Source organism: Olea europaea, chromosome 11 (genome assembly GCF_002742605.1).
Source record: "Olea europaea var. sylvestris chromosome 11, O_europaea_v1, whole genome shotgun sequence".
Lineage (NCBI taxonomy): Eukaryota > Viridiplantae > Streptophyta > Magnoliopsida > Lamiales > Oleaceae > Olea > Olea europaea.
The window spans coordinates 23,892,543-23,915,441 of record NC_036247.1 but is presented as its reverse complement, the minus strand read 5'-3'; the positions used below and the strand labels follow the sequence as shown (position 1 = coordinate 23,915,441).

At 34.9% G+C, this 22,899-nt stretch overlaps 1 protein-coding gene across 3 annotated transcripts in view; it reads left to right on the top strand.

Annotated features, from left to right (window-relative positions):
* Nucleotides 1-22,899, top strand: part of LOC111403821 (raucaffricine-O-beta-D-glucosidase-like) — a 74,560-nt gene that overhangs the window by 49,422 nt on the left and 2,239 nt on the right. The window contains exons 1-6 of one of the 3 annotated variants that reach the window (XM_023032446.1): nucleotides 21,512-21,754; nucleotides 22,078-22,147; nucleotides 22,277-22,335; nucleotides 22,438-22,513; nucleotides 22,614-22,691; nucleotides 22,804-22,891. The exons of 1 other annotated variant lie outside the window; for it this stretch is intronic. In XM_023032446.1, the coding sequence (XP_022888214.1) occupies nucleotides 21,524-21,754; nucleotides 22,078-22,147; nucleotides 22,277-22,335; nucleotides 22,438-22,513; nucleotides 22,614-22,691; nucleotides 22,804-22,891 (602 nt within the window). In that variant the 5' untranslated portion in view covers nucleotides 21,512-21,523. Of the gene's footprint in view, nucleotides 1-21,511; nucleotides 21,755-22,077; nucleotides 22,148-22,276; nucleotides 22,336-22,437; nucleotides 22,514-22,613; nucleotides 22,692-22,803; nucleotides 22,892-22,899 lie in introns of those variants that run through there. One more of the 3 variants, XM_023032445.1, reaches the window with a different exon arrangement.

Sequence of the window (22,899 nt, the reverse complement as noted above, 5' to 3'; positions counted from 1 at the left end):
GTCAACGATGAAGGAAAAGAGAATGCACTCTATTACTTGAGCCGGACACTGGTAGGTACTGAAATGAAGATTTACCTATTGAAAAAATATGCCTTACATTAATCTTTGCAGCTAAAAAGTCAGGACATTATATACTTCACACACAATTAATCTTGTTTCGAATATTGATCTATTGAAGTACATAATGTCTAGGCAAATTCTTTCTGGAAAGATTGGAAAATGGGCACTATTGTTGTTTGAGTTCGATATCAAATTTTGTCCACAAAAGGCCATTAAAGGACAAGTTTTGGCAAATTTCCTAGCTGATCAACCAATTCCATCAGAATGGGAACTTCAAGATCTTCCCGATGAAGAAGTTTTATTCACCAAAGTCATAGCATCTTGGAGGCTATACTTTGATGGGACAGTCTGAAGTTATGATGTCAGAGCAGGATTAGTCTTTATCACTCCCTATGATCTTGTCATGCCCTACTCTTTTGCCTTAATAAAGAAATGTTCAAACAACGTGGTGAAATATCAAGCCCTTATCCTTAGCTTAGAAGCAGCGTTAGCTATGGATATCCACTAGTTGGAAGTCTTTGGAGATTCAAAATTGATAATCAACTAACTTTTAGCTGATTAAGAAGTCAGTAATTCAGGCCTGAAGCCATATCATCAATATGCATCAATGCTTATGAGACGATTTGATTCGGTAAAAATCAAATTCATCCCGAGAAGTGAAAATAGGGAGGCTGATGCCTTAGCTAATTTGGCCGCTGTTTTAGCTAGGTCAGATGGAGACTTCTCTCCTTCCATGTCAATTGCTCAAAGATGGGTGCTTCCGTTGTTGCTATCCAGTAATTTGGAAGAAAATAATAGTGTTGAGGTAGTTAAGGATGAGAAAAGAGAAGATTGGAGATAGCCGATAATCGATTTTCTTCAACATCAAAAGTTACCAGATAATCCACGGCGAAAAATTGAAATCAAGAGGCGTGCTCTCACTTTATCTTTAATAAGAGAACACTTTCTCAATGATCATTTAATGAAGTTTTCCTTCGATGTCTAAGTGATGACGAAGCAACACAAGTCGTGGAAGAAGCCCATTCTGGAATTTGTGGTGTCCATCAATCTGGACCCAAACTCCATTTTCGAATAAAAAGGATGGGGTATTTCTGGCCAACTATGGTACAAGACTCCATGGATTATGTACGAACGTGTGAAGCTTGCCAAGTCTATGCAAATTTTATCTATCAACCTCCGGAACCATTACATCCAACGGTAGCTTCATGGCCGTTTGATGCATGAGATCTTGATGTAATTGGACCTATAACTCCAAAGTCTTCAGTAGGGCATACATACGTCCTTGCTGGGACTGATTAGTTCTCTAAGTAGGCCAAAGTCGTACCATTGAAGGAAGTAAAGAAAGAAAACGTCGAAGATTTCATTCATATCCAAATCATTTATCGATATGGTGTCTCGCAGCAAATCATAATTGATAATGGCAAACCATTTTGCAATAGCCACGTAAATAATTTATGTACAAAGTTTGGATTCAAACAGTACAACCCGTCCATGTACAATGCGACAGCTAATGGATTGGCAGAGGCGTTCAATAACATACTATGCAGTTTACTAAAAAAGACTGTTTCCAAATCAAAAAGAGATTGACATGAGAAAATTGGTGAAGTCTTAAAGGCTTATCAAACTACTTATCGAACTCCAACGCAAGTCATTCCTAACGCCTTAGTTTATGGGGTGGAAGCTGTAGTTCCTCTGGAGTGTCAAATCCCATCATTTCGAATTGCCATTCAAGAAGGTTTGACAACTGAAGAAAATGTCTGTCTTCGATTGGAAGAGCTAGAAGCTTTGGATGAGAAAATGTTAGAAGCACAAATGTACTTGGAGTGCTATCAAGCTCGAATAGTGAAGTGCTTCAACAAGAAGGTGCGACCAAAATCATTTCAAGTTGGAGATCTGGTACTTTTCGTGCACAGGCTGATCATAATTACAAGAAAAACAAGGGGCAAGTTCCAGCCTGTATGGATGGCCCATTTCTTGTTACTCATGCATTTACTAACGGAGCGTGCAAGATCGTTGACAATGATGGACTGCAAATCAGACCTATCAATGGAAAACTTTTAAAGCGTTTTTACGCCTGAAGTTCTTTCTTTTAAATTTTTCATTGTAAGAAAAAAAATTGCGTTCTTGTGATGAACTATGTTCGATTTGATCCCATTTGGGTACATAGGTAGTTTGAATAAATTTTAAATTCAAGTTCTGTCACAACTAATAAATTCATTCAATTTGTTTACCACTTGCTGTAATAAAAAAAAACCAGAAACATGAAAAATAAAAGTTCATCCAAATAAAAAAATAGCAAGTCAAAATTCATACAATATTGTCTATAAAAAAAGATCAGAAATTCTTGACTTCATCAGGATCACCCGCCATTGATCACTTGCAGGAAATTATCTTCAAGGATTTTCCTTTTCTGGTCAATAGATATTATGCTAGTGACATCTCTTATTTATGCTTCTTCCAATGCTGCATTCTTAGTTTCAATCATACTCTTCTGTTTCCACTGGGCTTGAAACTCATCACAGAGTCTATCTAGCTCAAAAGTTAGCCGACTAATTTTTTCTTCCAGCGAAGAGCACGTGGAATTATTTATTTCCAGCTGAATGTTCAAAAGTTTCAACTGCTCAACCTTTTCTTCGACGGTTAGACAATTCAAGTGTTGCTTTCTTTCAAATAAGTAAGAGTTGACTTCTTTTAGAAACACATCCATGCGCTTCATCAAAGGTGCTGAGTTTGCGTGGAAATGAGTCGATAATCATATTTGAAGAATTTAATTATTTTCATCCCACCAAGATCGAATATTGGAAAATCCATACTTCAAGACGTCCTTAAAACACTTTTGAAGGTAATTAATCATGGCTTCTTGCAGAGCAGCCTTCAGATAAGGAGACTCTTGGGTAATTCCAAGCGGAGGACAAGATATGAAAGAATAGATTGATACAGCCTGATGATTATTTGTCTGTAAAGGCGGGATGCCGATAAAAGCCAACGAATATGGAACAAGAGGGACTCCGTGATTGATCTTTGAAATTTTAGCTCTCAGAGTCCCCGAATTCACTTCATCTTCAGTATTAAAATTGTCCATGATAAGCACCGAAGTACCTCTATTGATGGTGCCTAAATATTTGTATGGAGGGTCATGAGAATCATGAATACCATCTATTCCTTGAATTGCATCGATTTGCCCGTCATTCTTACCAGTTTGATCTTGCAAAAAGTTTGGATTTGTGGAGAAATTTAGTTCTTCTGGGATACTCGGAAAACCTAAAAAAATGAAGTATGATTTAAAAAAAATAGGTAAAAAAAGAAAAGATTGCAGCAAAAGAAAATAGGGAATGTACCTGCATTTCGTGTCCTAGGCGACATGTATAAAAATCCATCGTCTGATGGTGTGTTTAGGAGATTGATGTTAATACGAGAAGCTTCAACTTCGCCTTTTGAAGGATTGGAAATAGCTTGAAGTTGCCTCGGTTCTACCGATCATTTGATTTTGCATATTCGAGAAAGAGGAGCCTGAAATTGAAGATTGTGACAGAAGATCAAATACAAATGGTATGTTAAAAAAAATGATATCTGATTTCTAGAACTTCCATCTTCCAGAGTCAAAGTCTTTCCCGGTGCTTATGATGCTCAATCTCCAGGACTACAGTGATTTGGAATCAAAATCACTTCTGACACCTTATTAGCGGGCTCAGAGGTGGCAGTAATCTGTGATGAGGGAACTATAATTTTAATTCTCTTAATACCTCTTTCATTTCACTGGTTTGGATCCCTCTTTCGAGAAGTCTCTTCAGGAACAACATTTGGAATGTCTAACCCTCTAGTTGTAACCCTATTCGGAGTCGGGCCAAGAACAAAGTCACAACTCTCACTAGAAAATAAGACTTGCACCTGGACCCTGTCAAAAGTGGCAACACTTCGCTATTCCACCAAGCCTGGTATTCAACGCCAATGTTTTGATGTATATCTCTGAAATATTCTGGAATATGGAATATAGACCCACTTTTCGTCTGAGTGAAAGACAACCAAACCCAATACAGGTTGCCTAAACTAGGGGTAATATATAACTTTCTTGGTGAACCGGAAAGTTTCTGTCTAAAGCCAAATTGTCTCGTAAACTTATGAGGATTATAAGCCTCAAGAATGAAAGGTGAATTTTCTCGACGATAAGCAACAAATCCAGATCAAATACTCATCATAAATTTTGAAGTATCTACAGACCTTGATTGGTCATCGACACGTACATCTGGATGAGACGATGAGGGTAATGGATTCCAGCAAAACTCATTGGTGTCCATCGTTCCACAGATAAGTTCCCAACAATCAACAACATTTTTCTCCCAAGATTGGAAAGCATTCATAGTGCCAGCATATCTTCAAATTAAAGGGCAAGAATAACTCTTATCCAAGTGAGCATAAACACCTCAGATAAAATAAGTTGCCGTCCAAGTATAAAGAAAATATCCAGGAAATGAATGTGAGATCGACCCAAGGTCCGGGTTTGTCTGACAGTCAGATGTTCGTGTTAGTCCCCTGTAAATGCTCGCTAATATGGAAGAAACCAGGCTATAAGTATACTCGCCTGCCATCCTAGAAGTAGCTTTAAAAGTTTCAACTCTTATACATTCATCCCTAGATGAAAGAACGAAAAGACAAAGCCACAAGGAGAGGTAAGTTGCTATCTCCAACTCATCTTCTTCTTCTATAGATAGAGATACTGGCAGTTTGCTCCAATGACGTCGATCCCTACAAGTAATATCTCTCAGCTTGCCTACTGTCACGAGCCTCCGTATTTCCTTTTATGCTCTTTAATGACATCTCTTGAATGGAATTAAATTCATAGCATTCTTATAATTTTTATGTTGTTGAAGATTCTGTACACAACCATTCTCGTGAAACCAAAAATTAATCCATTCTTTGTGAGTAATCCTGTCAGATTCATTCGCGTGGGTAATCAATACGAAAACATTAAAAAGGTACAGACAAGACTTGTGAAAATAATCTGTCAACTCTGAAAGGCTCGGGACTACTTTCTCATAGTAATGACCCATGATCGAAAGTCTACTTATCGCAAGTGTCCTAAAAAGAAATGTGAATTTCACCATTGGCAGTCACAAAGGTGTTGGTCTCTACAAACAAAACCTCACAAAGAGCTCTGTAAATAGAGTTTGGGCGATGGTAATCTTTTGTAGCAGAACCCATTGCAAAAGTTAACTTGCGAAGATTCTTCTTGAGTAGAAGTTTTTGGACCCATAAAGACCCTCCTAGAATTTTGGAAGAAAATAAATCTCTCATTCGACTGACTAGTGCGCCTCCCCATCGTATTTCTCTATTATCAATCCTTTCACAAATTACAACATTTAGGATGCACTCCATGCTCTGGGAATGATGAGGCGGAAGACACGAAAAGAGAATATGACTGCTAGAGCGGCTGGACTTGCCGGCATCCAAATCCTCGTGACATTCACTAATGGTGGGCATATGCAATTTTGACAATGGCTCCAAAAGATTAGGATAATGATCTATCGTTGGCTTATGGACACTAAATTTAAATTTAGCTCGTACGCCAGTCTGGGCATGGTATTTCACATCAATATCTTTGAAACGCAGATAACTTTTACCTTGATTTTTAAATTCAACAATTTCGTGTATGTTAGAGTATAATTTATCATCAGAGCTTGTTCCAGTCATGCCTGCAAAAAAAAGTCAGCTAAAAAAAGGGGACAGTAAATCTCTTAAAATGCTTTATTGTCTAAAATCACGAGTCTCCCAAAAATGTAAGCAGCCTCTACAAAATGCCTTGGATGGTCAAAGGAATAGGTCCTTGGTCCTCAACACAAAGTGTCTTGTACAGTTGAATGAACATGTTCATGGTTCTTAACATAAGATGCCTTGGACGGTCGAAGGAGTAGGTCCTTGATCCTTAACACAAAGTGCCTTGGACGGTCGAAAGAGCCAGTCCTTGGTCCCCAACAAAAAGTGTCTTGGACAGTTGAAGGAACAGGTCCTTGATCCTTAACACAAAATGCCTTGGAAGGTCGAAGGAGTAGGTCCTTGGTTCCCAACTAAAAAGTGAATTGAGTGGTGGAAAGTGACAGTCCTTGGTCCTCAATGTATATGAAGGTTTGCAATTTTGAGTTTATTCATAAGTATATATTTCCTGAACTCATAAAATAATTGCAATATCAAAAATTTAACCTCTACAGAAGAAAATCTTGAATATCAAAATCCTTGATTCGCTCCAAAGAATTGAAACTCTGCATAAGAAAAAAAAACGAAAAATGTTAGTCTCCATTTTGTTAAAAGCAACTACACCAAAATAAATAAATAAAAAGTGGTAAAAAAAAAAGAAAGAAAAAAAGGTCAAGATAAAAAATAATGTTTCTGCGCAGCTTTAGTTTCACCGCTAGAATCCAGGAGTCAATATAAATTGAAATTGGTACCAAAAAAAAATAAAAAAAAAAACAAGAGTTAATAAAAAAATAAAAAAAAAAACAATTCCAAGAATTGGTAGAAACCAATTCCAATTCCAAGAGTTAATAAATGAAAATGTGGTTTTGGTAGAAACCAATTCCAATTCCAAATTGGTTCAAAAACAAGAATTGATTGAAAAAAAAAAAAGAAAAAAAATATAAGAGGTTTCTGCCGATTTCGGATTGGTTCCGAAATCAAGAAATATATTAAAATTAAAAAAGGGTTCTGACACAGAAACCCCAGAGAAGAAAACGAAAAAAAAATAATAATAAAATATAATAAATAAAGTTCAATTTCACATAGAAACCAATGAAATTGGTTTCTGCAATTGCTGTAATGTTGTAGTTCATTGGTTTCTACAATTGCTGCAATGATGCAGTCATTGGTTTCTGCAAAACGAAGTTGATTCTACCTGGCGACGGAGACTATTAAAAAAAAAGAGAGAAAAGAGAAAAACACAAACGAGAGAGAGAGAGAGAGAGAGAGAGAGAGAGAGAGATAAATAATTAAATACGTACTTTACCTCTGTTTGCAAAATTTAATTGACTTATTTCTAAGTCTCATAATTCCTTCGTATAAATAGGCAAGTAACGGATTTCACTTAAACCCAGTTTACCATAAACAACAAAAGCTTGTTCAAATTAAATTTCTTATTGGGTCGTATAAAATAAATAAATAAATAAATAATCGCAATTCGACCAAAAAAAAAATCCTTATTAGAAGGGTAAGAATTTTATTAAATTCATTCTCAAAATTTTCACTGTACGGGAAGTTTGAGTTCAAATCAAATCCTAAATTGAAAAAAAAAATCGAAAGTCAAAATTTATTAATTTATTTATTTCATAATAAATAAGTAAATCTTGAGGGGGTATTTGTAGACATAAAAAAATAAAAATAATAAATAAATAAAATAAAATAGATTGGGTTGATTTAAATCGTTAGCCCAATTAAAATTTTAAGTTTACTAAACTCCATAAAAACTCAAAAGCCCATATCACATTTTAAAATAAACAAACAAACAAATAAAATCATAAGTACTCAATTATTCATTTTAATTAAATATAATTGAGTAATAATCAAAATTAACATAAATTTTCCCCTATAAATAGGACCAATGGTCCATAAGACAATAGTAGAAGAAGAGGTGAAAGCTGAAGCAAGAAATAAAGTAGAGAATGCCACGAAATGTTGAATAAATTTCAAAGCCGGAAGAAAGAAAGAAATTCTCTCAAACCTAAATTCGGTGAACCCCAAGAAGATTAGAATCTTCTTCGAATCAAATAAGTTCACGCTAAGTCTAAGAAGATCAAAGTCTTCTTCAAATCTAATCAAATTCAAGTCCAAGTCCAAGCTTTAAGATTTAAGTTCCCAACAAGTCAAGTCTCGACAAATCAAATTTTCAACAAATTCTCGAAAACTAGAATTCAAGCCACGTGGCTCCTCGTCTTCGAATATTCAGATAATTAATCAGAGGATTCTTGCAATTTTGTTTTGTAATTACAAGAATGTCAACATCACTTGTATTTATCAAAATGCAATTTGTAACGATTTCTTTATTTTAATACACAAAATTTTGTCGTACAACACCACCACCAAGGATAAGTGTAGTCTCAAATTTTAATACAAGAGGACACCTCCTACTTAGGACAACTCGTGCTTGGTGATTTGTCCTTCTGACATCCAATTCCTTCAGTCCTAAGGCCTCCCTTACCTCTCCTAACCCTTTAACACTTCATAAATATCTTGTAAGTCACATAAATCACCAAAGATATTAACTACAAAGCCAGATTTTTACTGTAGGATGCCACATCCTATTTATCACACCTCATACTTATAACACTTGGCTTCAAATAATAAATTTATTAATCCTTAAGCATGGATCACGATCCCAATTCTTTAAAACTCTACATATACCTCTTAAATAAGAGATTTACTCCTCCAAGTTCTCCCCAAGCGACTCCACGTTAAAGAGAAAGTAAAGGAAACAAAGGGAAGTAGAAAAGAAGAAGCTGGAGTTACTTAGAAGCTTGAGCACGTAAGTTTAACTCATGGTTTTGAGTTTTAATTTTATTATTTTTAAGAATGTTATAATCTCTTGAACGCATATCAACTCTCTTGATGTTATGTGGGGTGTTATTGGTGGTGCAGTTATGGCAAAAAGAGGGATAATTGGTTGAAGGAAATTGAGTAAAACTATCAAGGACAGAAAATTGTATTATTGCTGGATTCTGCCTATTCAACCTTTGGTTTGGATAATAACTTGAGTACAACTTGTATTCATTAATATGAATGTTTTATTTTATAAGAGCTAGAAGTAAATAAATTATCTTTAATGGTTTATAATCCGTCATGTGGCATGCAAATCCAAGTAAAACTCGAAACAACCACAATGAAATTCCTGATTCGATGTTCGGTAAAAGGGATTGATTTTTAGGCTGTAAATCCTTTAGTTGTAGTAAATTAATGACAATGTGATATAACTGTGGTAAAAGTTTGGGTATGTGATTAAAGGTAGAAAAAGGTCGGAAAGTGAACCGGGCGATGATAGAGATTTAAAAATAGATTCTGTCCATTTCAGATTTCATGTACTACTTTCACCTTTACATGATCATTAATGACACGACCCGTCTCGAATCAATCGAATGGGCTCAAAATGTGATGTGCGCCGATGATAGATGCTAACTAGATGTTAAATCTATCACTAAGACTGATTATTAGTTATTACAAAAAATGCATCAAAATAAATGTTTACCTAAATTATAATGTGATGGGCCCAAATTATTTACTTTGTGCTTCATTAATTTGATTCGTAGCACTCAACATGTCGTGTGACTACCACTTCAAAATCAGTGGGCTCCTCTAGCTATAAAGAATTCAATTGCTACCTGTAGGAAAAATCATGAAAGGTATATGAATTAATAGCTCAGTGAATGGAGAAATTCGAAAATAATTATACTTTTTCATTTATAAATCTTTATAAAAAATCGAATTTACAGCACAAGATAACTTTATATAATTATAGCCAAAAAATGAGACATTCACATAATATTGTAAAATATTATCTTGAAGTCATGATAGAAACAACAGCCCTAATCTCATCATATCAAATGTATTGAAAAGTCTACCAAAAATGTATCCTCTTATTGAAATTTGTAATCTGTCCCTCGAGTTAAGAACTTTAGCCACAAGCCTTTGGTCCCCTTTGTGAACGAAAGTGATTTTCAAGATATCTGATAATTAATTTTAGAACATGGCCAAAACCTCTCAGTGAACTATATGTATACGGTCAAGATCCCTTCATCCACGGTCCGAGACCCATCAGTGTAGTATAGGATATGGCCAAGGCCCCATCAGTGAACTAGAAGAAATATATAATCATGGATACTTTTCATCGATTTCAATATCACATATGTCTCACATTCTAATTCACAAATAATCCATATCTAAACTTTAAATTCCACATATATCATAGTAAAAGAACATTTCCATATTAATCATGTAATTGAACAAATAATTCACATAATCACACGTAATATAATAGTATAAGTACCTTATTAATACTTGAAAATATATAAGTTTTTCCACTCACCAGTTGATGGCTCGATCGTGACACCAATCTTCTCGTCACTTCCTCACATTCAATATCAAGTATGAAATCTCGCACTCGCCCCAAGAAATCATATCTCCTCACTAAGGTGCTTTAAACCATTTTTCCTACCATTAGAAATGATAATTTACTATAAGTATTTGAGTCTTTTATTTTCAATGTTATAATCCCAATTAGGATCATTAATAAGATATCCACCATTTTATATTATTTGAAAACCTAATCCCCCAATATTTAATACTTAATTTGGTTTTCATGTTAAAAATCCAAGAAAATCCAAAGATTACCAAAATTAGCACTGAATTTTCAGACTATTGAAATGCAGCACCAGTTTCTGTAAATTGAAAGTGTCCCTGAAAACGTTGACAAAATTAGCACTTTCTGGAATTAATTTAAATAATAGCACCTGTACATGAATTTTGAACGAAAATTGATTATAAATAACAAAATCTAACCTCAACTCCATATCTCACTATAATTCCTTGACTTTGACTGTAATTGAGTGAGGTGTAACAATGTTCCCACCTTCAAAGAATTTCGTCCTTGAAATTTAATCAGCTAAGATTCAAACAAAGATATAGAGCATATATTTGAACTTCACTTACCACATAATGCTTCTTCTTTTAAATGATTTATCCACCAATTTTAACTAGACACGGAGCTCATTCTTTCCTATCTTGCATCTTCTTTGATTTATTTTTTTCCCTATATCAAGTTCCCCCAAGTATACTAGATAAGTCCATTGTAACCTAATGATAACCAGACAAAAGCCATACAAATATTTGACTTAGACATCTGAAATCAACCAAATAAAGCACAGTACTAATTTCCTGGAGCAACATTTTCTTTTTTCAAATAGATCTATTCACCATTTTGCTGTGGAAAAGAATTAATTTTTTTTCTTGCTCATAATTACCGGAAGATGACAGCTTACCTGCAGGGAATAAAAACAAAACTGAAAAATCAAATAATGCGTGAATCGTATAAAGTTTATATGAATGGGAATTTTCTGTTTAATGTTTATATCCTTTTTCATTTTTGCTTGATCTGGCTTTTGTCTGGTTATCAAAAACCTTCACACATCATTAAACAATTGGATCCATACTTCAAATAATATCCTAATGATCAATATTTGACATTCTCGGTGTGTCATTCTACCAAATTTTAGCAAAATTAGTTGTTTCCTGATTTGCCTGTTAGGTTCTCCGGAACTTTGCCTTATGCCATGATATGAACTATTCACTAATCAAACTCCTTTTTCTTCTTACTATAATAATGGTTACATATTGAGACCCAATAACATCCCTTTCCTTTCGTTTTTTTCGCGCCTTTTCAAAATTAAAACATTACCAAAAATTTTCATTCATTCCAAAACACTTTCTAAACCCTAACATAAATTATTATCGTAGATCAAACTCATCATCTTGAGATATAAGAGCAAATAAATCCTCAAAATTTAATAAGTCTCGAGGTCTTGATGACATTTAGTCCATGAAAAATTTATACTTTTATTACATAAAGAGGCCATTAATCTATCGTCAATGCATAGTCTTTCTTGAATATTGCATAAAGATCTTTAATTAAGATAATGTAATCTAAAGCTACTATTCCACAATTAGTAATATTTACATTTGATGATGGTCTTAGAATTTGGACTATTCAACATATCATCCATATATTCTATAGCAAATAGACCTTGATAAGAATGGATTACTTTATTCGTAAGATCCTAAAATGCAATCCAAAATAACCCAAATTTTACATCACTAAAAAAAAATCATTAAATCCACTTTAGCTTCAAAATTTAACTCAAAGCCTCCAAATTGCATGTAATACAACATAATAATCCAACAAATAGCCTTGTCAAAACTAATTAACTTAATAACTCAAATATATCATCACATTATTTTGCTATAGGGCAACCATAGCATTTAGTGTTGGAGTATTTGCTAGATTTCAAGCTGATCCTAAGGAGTTCCATCTAGGTGCAGTGAGGCGCATTATTAGATATGTCAATGGGACAGTAGATCACGGGATCTTGTATTCTAGAGAGTCCAATCTAGAACTAGCCAACTATTCTGATGCCGATTGGGCCCGAAACTCCGATGATAGAAAAAGTATCTCGGGTGGAGTTTCTATGTTGGTTCTAATCTTGTCTCATGGATGAGTAAGAAACAAAACTCAGTCTCATTGTCCACAGCCGAGGCAGAATACATTGCAGCTAGTAGCCGTTGTATTCAACTGCTTTGGATGAAGTAATGCTGAGTGACTATGGGATAAATCAGGGTACTATGACCATTTTCTGTGACAATACTAGTGCTATCAACATATCAAAAAATCCTGTTCAGCATTCTAGGACCAAACACAGTGACATTCGTCATCACTTTATTCGAGAGCTAGTCGAGTCCAATGTGATATCTCTTGAACACATCTCTACTGAAAATCAACTTACCGATCTATTCACTAAACCTCTAGATGGGTTTAGATTCGAGTCACTAAGGAAGGTTGTTGGCATCTATGTTCCTCCCTGATCGTCTTCATAGATGCACGCATTTTTTTCTGTATTCATTACATTGCCTATTTGTGTTCATTTGCATTTGTCTTTCACTTTGTTTTAAAATAATAATAATAATAATAATAATAATAATAATAATAATAATAATAATAATAATAATAATAAAGGGGGGGATTGATCATCACGTGTCGTTTTTGCATTGTAGTTGTTCACTCGGAGTTGCAATTTGAAATCAAATGTGCATTCTACACATGATTAGTTTCTAATTCCCATCACTCATCTTCAGTCTGTATGGAGTACTTAGTATATGTCACTTCATATTATATTTGACCGCATGTGTGAGACTTGGGATGACTATCATCTGTCGTTGAGTAGACATTGGATTTGAATTGATCTTGAACTAGAAGACCTAACTTCTGGTGTATCCCTGAGTGTTTCCACAGCGTATTTATTATATCACATCTTATACCTACCTTCAGTGCCTAGATGACTCGAGCAATTAAGTTTGAGGCGTTTCTCATAATTTGGTGCCCTAAAACCAACTGGTTTGGGAGTCACCGACCCAACGCTTGTTATAGGGGTCTTCTTAGTAGCTTAATGGAGATGGGATTGCATGTAAGATTTAAAAAAAATGGAGGTCCTTAATGACAGGGGGGAAAAAGACCAGTTTTACACCATATTTTAAGGAAGTATAGGTCCTAGTGACATTGAATTTGACCTTCAAACGCTGAGTGATGACTTCTATGTCTGTGATTTGGCTATCTCTTATCACGAATTTAAGGTTTTGAGTCTTACTTGCTTGGAATGAGTGACACGTTTCACGAGCGATCACATATACCATTTACTCCATCTGTACTTGGTCTCAGTGTGTGGGGACACTTTTTCTAAACACTGTGCATGCCGTATTTGTGATCTATTGCCTTTGATTGGACCAACTACCTCTACATTGTTCGTGTCTTTAAAAAAAAAAATTAATTTTGGGGTCAAAATTCAAATTTCTGGAAAAGGTGCTATTTTTGAAAATTTCCAAAGTATTTTACTTTGCAAAGTTTTACACCTGGGCCTAACATTTCAAAATTTCTATTTTAAGTGCTATTTTTGACATTTCCCCTTCACCCGCTTGTCACTGGAAGCTCCCTCAAGCGACAAAAATAGTTTCTTGTTGCTCGATGACTCGAGCGACAGCGAGACTTTTAGTTTTCTCCCGAAGGGTTCCGGGTCATTTTTTTTTCATTTTTTCACATCTGTCTGCCTCTCTCTCTCTCTCTCTCTCTCTCTCTCTCATTTTCTCTCACCACGACCCTCTTCGGTAGATTTGCACTCAATTTCGTGCTTGTGGGGCTTCAATTTCTCATCCTTGTGTGCATCCATTGGTGTTTCCTTGTTCGAAATTGGTAAGTGCCTTGCTTCCCCGTTCGTTTGTTTTTTCTTTTTTTCTTTTTTTCTTCGCCATTTGGAAATTTTGAGGTTGGGTGTTTCTTGAATGCTGGGTCAATGGGGTTGTTAAGGTATGTTGGGTGTCCATTGCATTATTGCATTTGTAGGTTATCTTCCTTGTGTTTCAAATGCTTGCAAAGTGTTCGATGAAATGTCTCATCTCCACAACCCTACTTCCCTTGCCCATTGTGTGCCATTCCTCGCGTGTCGGTGTCTTAGGTACAAAATATGTGAATTAATTATTTATTTGATCTTATTTCCGATAACGTGACGAACACACTTCTCCGTTTAAGTTGTCAAACTTCACAACAATCACCTAACAAGTCGGTGCTTAAACCTAACAGATTGTGCATGTACTAAGTTTAGAGGGTGGGTATGAAATGGGAATCATCAATTATCAATAGAAATTGGAAATTATTTATGTGTGTTCATCTTGATCTTGTTCACGTCTAGTTTACGTTTCTTACGTCTTAGTCATTGTCCTCGGGCTTGTGTGTGATTGAACTTTAGGGCTTGTGCAGTCACATTTCTCCATACATTCGTTTTCCTTGATGATTGATTTATCTTCTACATCTTGCATTGCAGATGGCACCTAAGAGGCTAGGACTACAGCTCAGCCTCGTAGTGAATCGGCTTCGTTTAGTCGTTCTAGGTTCATTTCCTCTACTGCTCAAGAGGTATTTGGGAGCCAATTTTTCCTTCGTCATGTCCTAATAGAGCGTGAGATCATTCTATCCGACCTATCCCCTGATGTAGCAGCTATCTTTATTTCTCAAGGTTGGGAATCCTTGCTGATTGGGTTAAATCCCCCACCTAGTCTTCTTGTTCAGGAGTTCTATGCGAACATCCATGACATTAATGGTTCGTCCTTCCGGGTTTTCCTTCGGGGTCAAACCCTTAGGATTTCACCAGATGTTATTTCCAGTTCCATACATTTTCCCCGGGTAATTCACCCTGTTAATCCATATCTCTCGGCTAATTCTATTTCGACCGACTCTCTGGTTCGGTCCATTCTGTTTAATAGCCCTTTGGGAGGTGGGCCTGAGGCGATCCCCACTGGTTCGCTTCCCACTGATAGATAGATTTTGTTGCGTATTATGTCTACAAATCTATGGCCCATCTCTCACACTTTTTCCTTACCTATGGAAAAGGCAAGGCTTTTTTTTTGTTTTGCTGCATGGGGATTCGATTGACCTACATACCTTCATTTGCCAGCACATTCTGCATACCTTTCGCACATCCGGTCATCGGATTGGTCTTCCTTATGCTTGCTTGATCCACCGCTTGGTGACATCACTTGGGGATTCATTTCCCGATGGGATCTCACGACGAGTGCTTCGTCCTATTGGGCACACTACCATCTCTCAAAATAGGTCACATGTCACTTCTTCTACTTCTGCATTTGCTCCTGTTGAGCCAGCTGAGCCTATCGACCCGACAGTGCCCGCTGATCCTTTGGGTGATTTACTTGCTGATCTCTCAGCTATTCCTCCTCCTCCTTCCGATGTTCCTCCGTCCACTTCAGATATTCCCTTTTCTTCCACTTCTATTCCACCACCAGACTAGCTAGCTCCGGCTACTATTCCTGTTGACCCCACTGTCGCACTTTTGGGTCAGATGTCGATTCTCATTGAGCAGCATGCCTGCATGATGGCCTACATTACTCAGTTACGAGCTGCTTTCGAGTGTCATACTGCGGAGTTTGCTACATTGCGGGGGTTATTGCTCTTGTTCAGCGCGGTATTCGATGGGTGCACGAGCACTGAGATTATGAGTCTGAGGCTGAGGATTCTGAAGACGTGGATGGCGGAGATGATGGTCCTGCTTAGTTGCTTTGGGTTCCCCTTGCCATTTGTGACAAAAAGGGGGAGTGGGTGCTAATTTTTGGGATTTGTAATGATAAAGTACTTTGATAATGTACTATTGATATTTTTGGCTAGATTTGTGTTGATTTTTTTGGTGGTTTGACTTACATTGATATTATCTCTTAATCTAGCATATTGGTACAATGTTATGGCTATTCATGACTCTTTATCTTTTATGTTTACTTATATTATTGTTTCTCGTGTTTTTACACTAGGTATGTGAGTTGTGATTTTAGGAAACAGGTTGAAAGATGACAAGGCAACAGTGAGTTGAGTCAGTGTATTGGATTGCCATTGTAGTTCATGCTGTTGTAATTTGGTTTTGTCACAGAATGCCAAAGGGGGAGTTTGTTGGATTTCGTGTTGGCTATTATGTGAACAAAAGGGTAAAATTATAAATATTCAAAAGTTTGGGGGTCAATTTGTCAATAGTTAAAGGTTAGGGGTCATTGTGTACATGTGTAAAAGATGAGGGACTCACTTGCAATTTTGACAAAGTGTGCTAGGGTTCGAGCGATGAAGTAGGGCAAGATGTGTCGTTGAAGTTTCGCTAGTTGCTCGCCAAGTGGTCGCTCGAGCGAGAAAAATAGAAAGGTCGTTGCTCGCTTGTCGCCCTCACTTCGCTCAAGGGAAACAGCGTCGATCGCTTTTCACTCGCTTTTCGCTTAAGCAACAGTGTTATCCATGAAACCCTATTTTCCTTTTTTTGAAATTTTAACCCGACCAAAAGATCCAAATACACTGCATATAAGAAAAATTGTGTCAATTTTCGAGTTGTGCTCTCAAGGGATTGAAATTGAAGAAAACGCTCTGCACTTTGATTCTATTATTCAACTCCATATTTGATTTGAGCAATTAAATAAAAATTATCAAATTAACATTCACCAAATACCACAACACAACCTTCTAGAGCCTTTGTTGATTCTTGAAGATCGAGGAAGGAGTCGGAGTCCCGATCATTAGAGAACAGGCGGTTCTCTTGATTCCACAGGAGATCGAAAAAATCAAGAGCTGGGAATTGGTGTAGCACGCAATCCAGGAGGGCTAGGTGCCGGGAGTTGGTGCAGGATCACACATTCCAGGAAGACTTTGAGGAAACTACGATCAGGATGTCAAAAAAATCAGTGTAGGTTGAGTTTGGCTGATTGTAAGTTTCATTTTCATTTATAGTGGATTCCTATTGGCTTGGGCTCAGAGTTTTACCCACATTGGGATTTCTCCGTCATCAAACAATTGTGTTATTTATCTTTTTGTAATTAATTTATGATCGGTATTCAAACATAGGATAGTAAAGCATGTGAACTGATCTGGACAAATTAATATTTGTGACGTGTTACAATTATTAATTGATTGAAAAAGAAAATTCCGCATAAACACCTATCCACCACCTTCTAGGTGTTGATTGGGTCGAACTACGATATTTCAATTTTGGATTTGTGTGTAATATTATTTTATTGAAAAATGTGTGATTGAAATTATATCAAATCACTATTTAAAAATGTATTTTTTTGAAAAAATGTGGCAAAAACATAGTCTAAATAATAGACTGCCATAAATAATAATGCATTAATCATATTAAAAGAATTTACATCCAAAATCGATTGGACCTAGGGTATAACACTTTCATTAACCTTTTTTTTTTGGTTAAATCCTTAAACAAGTCTCCTAATAATATTCTACCTATTGCTTTTTTTTTTTTTTTGGTTAATAAGGACTCCTTTTGGCCCATCGTTAAGGCCACCATTGATAAGATGTACAGGATACACAACCGATTGATTACATGAGAAGTTTCAAGAATTTACTAAGAAATATCTTCATGTCCTCTACGTAATGTTGGATTGCAACCAACGAAATCTGAAATCATTGGATGATTGGTGGCTGCCAAAGAATCTCAAATGATTTTTAAAGGTTAAATATAAATTTTGCATGTTTTGACAACTATCATAAAGTTGGATAAGGAACAGAGATATATTCATGTTTTGCATATTCATTGAACTTGAAAACTTTTACGTAATTGTTAATGGTTGTTCAATATTTTAGCTTAATCAATTTTTAATTAACCATGTTTTGGTCAGCCTTGAGGGCTTGAGAAACAAAGTGGAAGACAATTGCAGAGTCGGACTCCTAGTATCATAATGGATTTGAATTTTCTCTAAACAATATCAACAATATGTTAATTGCTTTCTTTTAGACTTTTTAGCGTGATTTAATTAAAAGCCCTAGAAAAATCAAATTTATGTTTGTTTGGTTAAAGTTTGACTTAGTTAATTTAAAAGCTGATTACATAATCATCATAGGACGATAATTGACTCATCACTTGTTTACTTGTCCACGATACCTTAATACTTAGTTGATTTCAAGGAATGGTAGACATAATTACAAGAAATAAAATCTAACAGTTAAATGCAAATGCAAATGCAAATCCCGTTTTATAATCATTCCTTAGCATAAATGTTTTGCAGTCAAACCGTTTTATTACATATTTGGCACGTTTTTTTCTCATACATTGTGGGGATAAGTGGTATTGGGAGGCTGATTTGTTGATCCTCAATCGAACACATATTTTAAACATTTAAATAGAATATGACTGGAAAAGACACAATTACTAGCACAATTTTATTTATTTATTATTTATTTATGGTTTAAACCTTCATTTTAATGCAAAGGCCAATGCATATGGTCACGTTTTCCCTTTAATTCTATACAAGTATGGATTTTTATCAAACCCTTTCCCTCTTGTAGTTTGTGGATATTAGTGGTATTATGAGGTTAACTTGGTGATCCCTAATCAAATTAAAACTTGAGATTTCATCGTAAAAGATCAACTTTATTAGGAGGAGTAGCTCAAACACTTATAAATTGGTCTATATTTTCATTTTTAATCGGTGTAGAATTTTGTCCAACATATCTTGCAAGATGATGACTCGTTTGAGCAGACCAATTTTGAAACTCATATGTTCATTCTTTAGTTTTAATCGAATTGAATTACTGATTGATTAAGATTTGGTGTTCTATCTTGAAATGTCAATTTATTAAGAGGAGTAGCTCAAACACTTGAAAATTAGTCTACATTTTTATTTTTATTTGATGTGAAATTTTATCCTTTAAAAAATCATACATAGAATTAAAAAATTAAATAGAATAAGATTGAAAATTTAAGGTGGTGACCCAAAGCTAGTTTGGAAAATCGGCGTCCGAGAATGTTGTGGTGGTGGGTCAGGTGATGAAGGTTAATAAGGACACCTTTTGGCCCATCGTAAAGGCCACCATTGATAAGATGTACAGGATACACAACCGATTGATTACATGAGAAATTTCAAGAATTTACTAAGAAATATCTTCATGTCCACTACGTAAAGTTGGATTGCAACCAACGAAATGTGAAATCATTGGGTGATTGGTGGCTGCCAAAGAATGTCAAATGATTTTTTAAAGGTTAAATATAAAGTTTGCATGTTTTGACAACTATCATAAAGTTGGATAAGGGACATAGATATATTCATATTTTGCATATTCATTGAACTTGAAAACTTTTACGTAATTGTGAATGATTGTTAGATATTTTAGCTTAATCAATTTTTAATTAACCATGTTTTGGTCAGTCTTGAGGACTTGAGAAACAAAGTGGAAGACAATTGTAGAGTCGGACTACTAGTATCATTATGTATTTGAATTTTCTCTAAACATTGTCAACAATTTGTTAATTGCTTTCCTTTAGACATTTTAGCATGATTTAATTAAACGCCCTAGAAAAATCAAATTTATGTTTGTTTGGTTAAAGTTTGACTTAGTTATTTTAAAAGGTGATCACATAATCATCGTAGGATGATAATGGACTCATCACTTGTTTACTTGTCCGCGATACCTTATACTTGTTTGATTTCAAGGAATGGTAGACATAATTACAAGAAATAAAATCTGACAATTAAATGCAAATGCAAAAGATGTATCCTGTTTTATAATCATTCCTTAGTATAAATGTTTTGTCGTCAAATCATTTTATTCCATATTTGGCACGTTTTTTCTCACACATTGTGGGGATAAGTGGAATTGGGAGGCTGATTTCCAGTCATACTCTATTTAAATCTATTTGTCCAATTGTATTTTTTATTCTCGTTTTGTTACTTGTAGCTCTTCAATGATGAGATTTAAAAAAAATAAAAATAATAATAACTAGGGAATGTAATTTTAATAATTGCAGAGTTCGAGTCTAATAAAAAATTGAGGATTGACTTCTTTTTTATTCCGTATACAATTCTCCTAATGACGTTGTACCTATTGCTTGTTTTTTGTTAAAGTGATGTGTATTGCTACTTAAAAAAAAATAATAATAATAATAATAATGTATATATACAAATAGTTTGGACGAGAGGACAATTTAAAAATAAAAACTAATTATTGTATTAATAGAATTCAATTTAATTCAATATGGTTGTTGCTGTTGTTATTAATATTTCTCTCAAGAAAGACACAATTACAAGCGCTAAAATTTTTCAAACCTTTTCCCTCATGTAATTTGTGGATATAAGTGGTATAGGGAGGCTAATCTGGCGATCCACAGTCATAAGCAGAATAAAAAAATTGAATAGAATAAGATTGAAAATTTAAGGTGGTGACCCAAAGCTAGTTTGGAAAATCGGCGTCCGAGAATGTTGTGGTGGTGGGTCAGGTGATGAAGGGTTAATGAGGACACTTTTGGGCCCATTGTTAAAGCCATTGATAATATGTAAAAGATGCAAGCGAATGATTACGTGAGAAATTTCAAGAATCGACTAGGAAAGTTGGACTGCAACCAACAAAATATCAAATCATTGGGTGATTGTGGCTGCCAAGGAAGCCAAAGGATAACTGTTCAAAATATAAAATTTTCACGTTTTTGGTAAGGAACAGAGATATATTCATGTTTTGCGTAATCTTTGTGTTAACGATCATCGAACTTGAAAGTACTTTTATGTAATTGTGAACAATTATTAAATAATTTAGTATAATCCATGTTTTCGTCAATCTTTAGGATTGGAGAAATAAAGTGGAATACAACTGCAGAGTCGAATAATTTTCTCTAAACATTGTTAACAATTCGTTGATTGCTTTCTTTCAGACTTTTTAGTATAATTTAATTAAAAACTCCAAAAATATACATATATATATGTTTGCTTTGTTATTTTTAAAGCTAATGACATAATCATCATAGCACTGTATTGGACTCATCGCTTATTTACTTGTCCATAATACAGTATACTTGCTTGATTTTCGGAGCAGTAAACATAATTACAAGAAATAAAATCTGACAGTTAAGTGCAAATAAAAAGGTGTATCCCGTTTATCATTGTTTCTTAGTTTTATTTAGGAGAAAAAAATGAAAAAAACATGATAAATAAATAAAATGGAAAGAATTACAAAAAGACTAAAATGTACAAGTCTAGTCTACGGAAGGAAAATTAAGATAAAAAAATTAGGTGATTGGTCACCGTCGAAGAATAGAAATTAGAACCAAAGTTTGAATTTTCTAAATTCGTGTTGATATTAACTTATGCATGCCCTATAAATACCCGATTCAGTTTATTGCCAATGCATATAAGCTATACCGCTCTTAAAGCACTCAAGTTTAAAATTACACTACGTCAAATAGAGTTTCCTTTACTAACAACGAACGAACAAAACAGCCTCAAGATGAACAGTGGCAACGATGCAGCTGCACTTTTCGATTTTTCCAGCGGCAGTCTAGAGGGCAGAAACAACATAAAGCGCTCTGATTTCCCCTCAGATTTTATCTTTGGTTCGGCAACATCTGCTTATCAGGTTTATATCTGTGTAATTTTTACAAGAATTATGCTACACGTACACCAAGTAGTGTGCAGTTCCCATCAAAAGAGGGGGGCCCAAGATTTTTTCATTGGACGCACGCAGGCCTCCCTCTCTTGTGAGGGTGATGCAAGTTCGATGTACAAACATTAAAATCCTTTTTGCAAAGCTCAACAAATCAATTAATAATCCTGCCCACAAGTGCATTTATTTAAAAGCTTTTTATATTTACTCAAAAAAGAGATAAAAAAAAAAAAAAAAACATGCTTTTTTTTTTTAATTATCATTTTGGTTGATTTTTTCTTTGCAATGTCATTCAGGTTGAAGGTGCTTGGGCAACAGGAGGAAAAAGTCAAAGCATCTGGGATGTCTTCACAATGAAAACACCTGGTCTCTTCTCTCCCCATCTTCGTACATGCATACATATACACAAATTTATGTTTATAATTATATACACATGCATATACATTTTTATGTGAATTACATGTCAATTTCTGAACAAGTTTATTGGAGTGGCAGGTAAAATTCAGGGTGGAGCTAATGCGTGTGTTGCTATTGATCAATATAATAGGTGGAAGGTAATTCACTAATTTCATTTTTATAGCACAATTTTTAGGATAACTTAGAGAAGATATTTTAGGTAGTAGAACCATATTTATTTATTTTCTGTAATGCTGTAGGAAGATGTGGCTTTGTTAAAGAAAGTGGGTTTAGACTCTTACAGATTTTCAATTGCATGGTCCAGAGTATTGCCAGGTATAGATATCTGTATAATCAATTTGTGCATCATTTGTTGAAAACAAAAATATTGGATGAAATTTTATGTAGTTTCATTTTTTCTTTATTGGCTTTTTAGGGGGAAAATTATATGCGGGGATAAACAAAGAAGGAATCAAGTACTATAATGATCTCATAAACTTGCTCTTGGCCGAAGGTTAATTAGACTCCAATACAATGTTTTCTTTGTTTCCTTTTAACAATGTTTTTGTTTCTATTAAAAAAGATAAAAACGTTACCTATATGATTCTTACATTTACTTTGTGTAGGCATTGAACCCTGTGTAACTATCTTCCACTGGGATGTTCCCCAACATTTGGACGAAGAGTATGGTGGCTTCTTGAGCCCTCGAATTGTGTAAGTAA